This window comes from Oryza glaberrima, chromosome 1 (genome assembly GCF_000147395.1).
Source record: "Oryza glaberrima chromosome 1, OglaRS2, whole genome shotgun sequence".
NCBI lineage: Eukaryota > Viridiplantae > Streptophyta > Magnoliopsida > Poales > Poaceae > Oryza > Oryza glaberrima.
Window position 1 is genome coordinate 23,276,739 of NC_068326.1, and position 6,948 is coordinate 23,283,686.

At 50.3% G+C, this 6,948-nt stretch overlaps 2 protein-coding genes across 2 annotated transcripts; both read right to left on the reverse strand.

Moving 5' to 3' along the window:
• Positions 1–555: 555 nt before the first annotated feature.
• LOC127767274 (uncharacterized) lies at positions 556–2,424 on the reverse strand. Its single transcript, XM_052292555.1, has one exon. It carries the CDS (start codon positions 2,422–2,424, stop codon positions 556–558), a length of 1,869 nt encoding a protein of 622 aa, XP_052148515.1.
• A 1,239-nt stretch (positions 2,425–3,663) lies between these two features.
• On the reverse strand, positions 3,664–6,160 carry LOC127753901 (uncharacterized). The gene is made up of 5 exons (XM_052279353.1): positions 5,763–6,160; positions 5,243–5,653; positions 5,003–5,092; positions 4,105–4,172; positions 3,664–3,996 (listed from the first exon to the last, which is right to left on the reverse strand). Exons 1-5 carry the CDS (start codon positions 6,063–6,065, stop codon positions 3,855–3,857), a joined length of 1,014 nt encoding a protein of 337 aa, XP_052135313.1. The 5' UTR covers positions 6,066–6,160; the 3' UTR covers positions 3,664–3,854.
• Positions 6,161–6,948: the final 788 nt, after the last annotated feature.

Below are 6,948 nucleotides of genomic sequence, written 5' to 3' on the forward strand. Positions count from 1 at the left end.
CTCCTGCAAAACACACTAAAAGGGGTCCTGCCATATCCCTGCAATTGGGGTCCATTTCCCGACAATAGTATTTCTTGAAACTTTCACTTGTTTATGGCAAACGTAAAACTGAACGTTTATCAATGGCATTTTTTGGAATTACTCTAATATAGTAACAATAGATAGACATGGATTACATCACTGTTAGGTCTTATTCGGTTCGTAGGAGATTAAGGAGGAACAATTCTGCAAAAAAATAGGTATGAAATAAATCCTTTGTAATTCTTTTTTTTTTGGATTAACCGAATTTGTACTCCAGGGTGTAGTTTCGTCACTAGCATGTCTTGTGTATGTATGCAGTGCATATATACAGGTAGCTGCAAGCTTTGCAACTATAAAGACGGTCTTCTGCAGTACAGAATGTGTAGTACTGCTCGCTAACACGTGGATCACATATACCCTCGAGCTCATATGCCTGCACATCCAGTGCAGCGGAGGATCTCAATTGCTGCAACTAGTCACGCAGATTTCAGTGCATAAAATAGCTGGAAAGTTTCCAAGTTATTCAAACGGACATCAAAGAGGAGATTGCAGCCGAGCCCAACGGCTTGCACTCTCCTTGACCATAAGAACGCCAGCAGCGGGCTCCAATCCGGCATATCGTGCCTCGATAACCTTAGGGAGCTTGCCGGCCAGCAGCTTCGCCCTCGCCGCCCCACGTTGCAGCTTCCCCGACGTAGTCTTTGGCACCCCGCCGCTCTCCGCTAGCACGACACGCGCAACTGTTACGCCTACTTCTCTCCACACGGCTTGCCTTATGCCGTGGCAGATGCCAGCCATATCCCCACCGCCTCCCCCGTTTTGCAGCTCCGCCACGACCACCACCGGCGAAGGTGACGCAGGTAGCGTGGTAAACGAGGCGATGCAGCCGCCTCTCAGGCGGCCCGGCGAGCTTTCGAAGGCGGCCGTCTCGATGTAGTGCGCGGGAACGCGGCGCTGGCTGTCGGCTACAACAATGGCATCTGTTGTCCGGCCGAGAACGTAGAGATACCGCTCCGTTCCATGGACTACGCCGAGGTCGCTGGTGCGCACGAAGCACGGCCCGGCTCTCCCCTGCAGCCTCGCGCCGAACACCTCGCGGCTCGCCGGCGAGTCGACGAGGTAGCCCGACCCGTTGCTTGGCGAGGACAGCCATATCTCCCCCTCGACGCCGTCCTCCACCGGCTTCCCCGTCTCTGCATCAACAACAACAATCTCGAGATCCGGCGCCTCGGTCAAAAGTGACGGCTGCGGCAGCCTGGCCGACGGCAGAAGTTTCTTGTACGACGGGAGTGTCACCTCCGTGCCGCGCCACGCAGTTGACACGAATGTGCAGTTCTCTGCCAGCCCATACGATGGCGAGATGGACGACGCCCGTAGGCCGGCAGGGCCGAACTCTTCGAGGAACTCGTCAACGGACGACTTGTAGATTGGCTCGTTTACGAGGATGAGGTTCCGCAAGGTCTGGAGTTGGAGTGGCCGCGTCCCGTGCTCCGAGCGGCCGCGCCTGAGCACCAGAGGCAACGCGAACGACGGGACCGGCGTGCAGGTGGCCTTGAACTCGGAGATGAGCTCGAGCCAGAGGCGGGGCCGCCGGACGAAGGCCGAGGCGGAGGTGAGCACGCACGTGGCGCCGGAGACAACGGTGAGGAGGAGGAACATGAGGCCGCAGTCGTGGTACTGCGGCAGCCACGACACGACGACGCTGCCGGGGCGGAGGTCGTAGGCCTTCCTCGCCGCGCGCGCGTTGTGCGCCGCGGCGCCCGCCGTGATCACGACGGGCTTCGGGTCACCCGTCGCGCCCGACGTGTACTGCACCAAGTACGTCTCCCTCGGCCCACAGCCCTCGTATACCCCATCGCCGGCGGCCGCCACAGTCGAAGCCGCCGCGGGCCATCTCTCCAAGCGATCAACCGACACCCAATTCAGGCTCGCCAACGCCGAGACCGACGACCTCGTCACGGCACCAACATAGCCCGCGTCCGCGACGGCCGCGCGCGGCCTCGCCTGCGACACGGCGCGCAGGAGGTGCCGGTGAGCCGGGCCCTCGGCCGGTGTGCCGATCACTGACGGATCGGGCGGTATGACAGGCACCGCGACTAGCCCTGCTCGCTGGCACGCGAACATCAGCTTGACTAGCCGGATTCCCGGCGAGGCGAGCACCAGGACGGTGTCACCTCTCCTGAGAACCTCGAGTAGGCCGGCGGCCATGCGTTGCACGGCGGAGTCCAGCTCGGAGTACGTCAACGTCTCGCGCGGCGACACGCCGCTGCCGCCGGCGGCCTGGTCGTCGGCCCAGATGAACGCGGGCTTGGAGCCTAGGCCGGGATGCTTGGCCCATACAGGGATGTACTGATCGACCACCGGCCGGTCGGGGTAATACGGGTCGTAGTTCTCAGTGCACATGGCTTGTGTGTGTGTCTTGTACTGCCTACTGGTTTATGCTCGTTTTGGTCGTGATACGAGGATATTACCAAGTCGGTGTTTATATAGCAGTTGTTTGTGGCGGCTGCAGATGAATTTATCGTGTATATTCCATTCTCCTTAGGCTTAGTTATCATGTGGGGTGAAGGGATGAAATTGACATGGGCCAAGATGAGGCAAAAGGCTGTGGTTTCTTCTCCTTGGGACTAACGAATTTAACGGTGGATATTGTGGAGAATATCCAGGCGATACCCTGATACTCATACTCTAGGTTTGCATGATTGAGACTTCAGCAAAATATTGCGTTCGGTGATGCTAACATTTTATTGAACCATAGAAGGTAATGGAGTTGCTAGAAATATGGCGTCATATGCTATAGTTGATTTTTTTTAGCCACTTACACAGTAGTTACACCTCATTTACACCCCACTTATATATGTAATTAGTATGTAAATTTTTAATTTTCATATGTAATTTTAATACTTACATATGTAATTTTGATACTTACATTGTAAATACACTAAAATTACATATGTAATTTAGAGACTTACAATGTAAATACATGCCGACTATTTTTTGATGAAAAATATGGCGCCATAAATATAGCTACACCAAAAAAAACATCTTTTCATGAAAAATCAACCATCAGTCGTTCAGTACAAAGCTGCCTCAAAATTCTGGAAAAGCAGAACTCGAATTCCCCTTTTTATTGCTGGTTTGTGTTGTGTGGGATTTGCCAACTTTCTCCAGCTAGCCTGCTGTAGTGCTAATTTGAGCGAAACCGCAGAAATGACGTGGCATATAGTATTCAGAATATCCTGGAGCAGAATAAACGAACTTGTCGTTCGACAGATTAGTTAATCCTCTATGCTTGAACGGGTAATACTAATGAACTTTTGGTGGTTAGCGTTCGAAAGATACTCCTAGTTAGTTACCGGTGATGTCGAGGAAAGGGGCTAATTGGATGACCAAAAAGCCCAAAAGCACCAGAATATTATTTGAGCAGAGCATCTGCATTTACATGTGCAAGAAGACATTGGACGACTCTGGCAGGTATAACCTCTTATCCTGAGGAAGATTTTCATGCTTACATGCTGTTCTTCAGGTCGTCAGTAGATTGAGTAAAACAAAACAAAAAAAATCTTAGCTTCGAAAGAAAAAGATCAGCTCAAGCACAGTATTAATTCTAGCATTGTAACTCAACTTTCGGAACAAAGCAGTTCAAAACAAATCGATTCATTTATGAGGTACGGTGACTCATTCTCACATTACAGTTTATCTAAACAGCTCAAACCTATTCAGAGTCCCCAAATTCTCAATCCAGGCACAAGCGTTTTACATATTTGTCTTCTCAAACTAAAACAAACCAATACAAAGTTCAGGAGCGTGGAACTCCAATTCTTCAGAGCAAATCAGGCGGTCTCCTTGGGGGATTCAGCGTTGACGTACGCGAGGAACTCCTTGAGGTGCTGGTTGTAGACGCAGGGCCTCTCTATGTGAACCAGGTGCCCTGCCTTGCTGATGCTCTGCAGCATTGCCTTCTCTCCGAGCTGCCTGCATATGCTCGGAAAAAAAATGCAATCAAGTTAGTATCTTCAGTTCATGTGGTTCAATTCGTGCACGGTGGAGCTGAATTCTGAAAAGTTCTTTAGAGTGACGTACTCTTTCATCGTCATGGCGAGCTCAATGTTGAAAATGTTGTCGTTCTCCCCCCATAGCAGGAGTATTTTCTGCCGATGCAAGTGCAAAACTCTTGTCAGAGATAGGGATAAGTTTGATATCATATGAGCATGTGGCTTCAAGCAGTTGTTCAACATATATCGCTGTTCGTGATGCTACTAACTGAAATTTCCATATGAAGTATGTCCATTAATTGTCATGTCGTTTTCAGCAAATCAAGTTGAATACTACCCATAGATTCAGACTTGAATGTGTTGCAGTACTATCATTTAGGAAGCATGAGACTGGTTATGTTCCATTTCGATCTAGGCTAAAAATGAATCAGGAAACCGCTTTTAATTTCACGTTTTAGGCTAAAGAACATCCAAACATAAGCCATGTCCAGGGCCCAGAGGTTGCAGGCACCCGATGACCCGAAGGCAGCATGCTGAGCATTCAACGCGCCATTGTTTTACTGTTTGCAAAGTTCAATTCTACGGTAAGGAAATTATGTCTCCTATCCTGCTTTATTCTTGCCAACCATAATAATGCTGAAATAAGTGTGACATACTTTTACGAAAAGATGTGACACAATATAATATATTATCTGAAGTTTTAAATTTTCTGACTAATAATTTTGCCTGCATGTGCAAGTGCATCAAACAAGCACCCTTGATGAGTACTTCAAATCCAGTTCCATCTCTTTTTAAGTGTCGATCCACATAACAGGATCACGTATTCACGTTGCTTTGCAATCTGTATTTCGATTTGTCATGAATGACCCCATCTTCTGTACTATACTATAGGGTGTTGCATGCTATTGAATTCTCGACAGCATATTAGCGTGCACAGTGCGCAGCAATAAATCAGGTAGGTCAACTGGGGCGGTGGCCAAACGTACCTGCGGCAGAACGGGCACGGTGGCGTCTTTGTTGCTGACCACCAAACCTTCCAGCAGCTCGGCTCTTTCCTTTCGGTTGGTGAACATCACCTGCGTGCACAAATTTCAGATCATGCATTTCAATGAAGTGCCACTACCTCTACCAGTGGTGTTATACTGATATGATTGAGCATACACAAGTACACAACAAACACGAACAGATTAGGCAGGCTAAACAATGGTATAATTAATTAGTGGTACCTCGAGGTAGTCTCTGTGAATGCGGTCAGGGAACCAGAGCTTCCTGTGGGTGGCAATGGAGAGCAGCGCCTTGAGTCCCTTGACGGTCTCCGGCAGCAGCAGCTCGGCCGACGACTTGACGCCGATCCTCTCCAGCGAGGCCTCGCTGATGGAGTCGGTCATGGCGATGACGGAGCCGGACACGACGAGGGAGGTGACCAGGTCCGGGTGCGACTCCGCCATCTTGAACGACACCATCCCGCCGTAGCTGAACCCCACCACCGTGCACCGCTCCACCCCGAGCTTCCGCAGCGCCGCCGCGAGGCACTCCGCCTGGAACCCCGGCGACCGGTCCGTCGACGGCGACGTCGACCCGCCGAAGTAGAGCAGGTCCGGCACGTACACGTCGTAGTGCTTCGCCAGCACACCAGCCTATATATAATGCACGCGCGAAACATACGTGATCAGATAGATCTTCAGATCGTCATCGAGCACCGCATGCCAAGACGTGACGTGACGTGACATGCGCGTGCGTACAAACCTGGAACTGCCACGTGACGACGCCCTCGGCGGCGAAGCCGTGCACGAGCACGACGGCGGGCCTCTCCTTGCCGTTGCCGGCGGGCTTCGCCGCCGCCTTCTGCTGTTTGCCGCTGTCAGCTGCTGCTGCGCCTTCGGGCGCGACGTCCCGCACGGTGCCCCTGTCCTTGGGGACCTTGCCCTCGGGCATCCAGAAGCTGATCACCGTGCCGGCGCCGTCGACGTCGACGGTGTGCTGCCGGAGCCCTGCCCTCCTCAGGAGGAAGTACACCAGCGGCTTCGGCGCTTCCACCAAGTTCACCATGGATCCTGCCTTACTCTGCTCTCCTTGCAATGCACAGAGTACTGGAGGACTAGATGGTGGTAGTAGCAACCTTTGTGTGTGTGTGTGTGTGTGTGTGTGTGTTTTTCTCTGATCTACGCAGTGGTCATCTTATATAGGGAATGGAATGGGATTAGGGACCCGCATAGCTGGTCCATTGCTGCGACGTCAGGGAATGGTGTGTTACACTGTTACTAGGAGGAAGATATCCTTTTCTTTTTGTTCTGTTGAAAAGCATTCAATTGTTTTCTGTTGGTAGTTGTGAGTAGTTAAGTTCTGTAGCTTCCACCATTGCCGGGAGAAGAGAAGCACCAGCTTCTTTTTGTGTGTGCACTGTTCAGTACGCAACGTGACAACAAATGAAATTGTAGGAGTAGTAACTAACACTACTATGCAGAGTATACTGCGTCGATGCAGGGAGCAGGGTATGGGCCATGGCAGTATCTCGATCCTAACCAACGGATACATCAGTAATGTGTGACATTTTCACCTTTCTTACTATATCTGAAGTAGGACTCTTGACCATTTTATTTATTGTACAAAGTGCAAGTGAGCTCTCTTGCATGTGTGCTAATCCTGCATGATACCTAAAACTCCATCGCTTGCACTATGTTCCTTCTTATCCATTGTACTTTGATTGGTACCCTTATACCTTAAACTTCATTGTGCACTTTAATACATAGGGTCTATTTAGATCTCACCCTAAAATTTTACACCCTGTCACATCGAACGTTTGAACGCCTGCATGAAATATTAAATATAGGCTAAAAAATAACTAATCGCATAGATTGCAACTAATATACGAGACGAATCTTTTAAACCTAATTGCTCCATGATTTGATAATGTTGTGCTACAGTAAATATT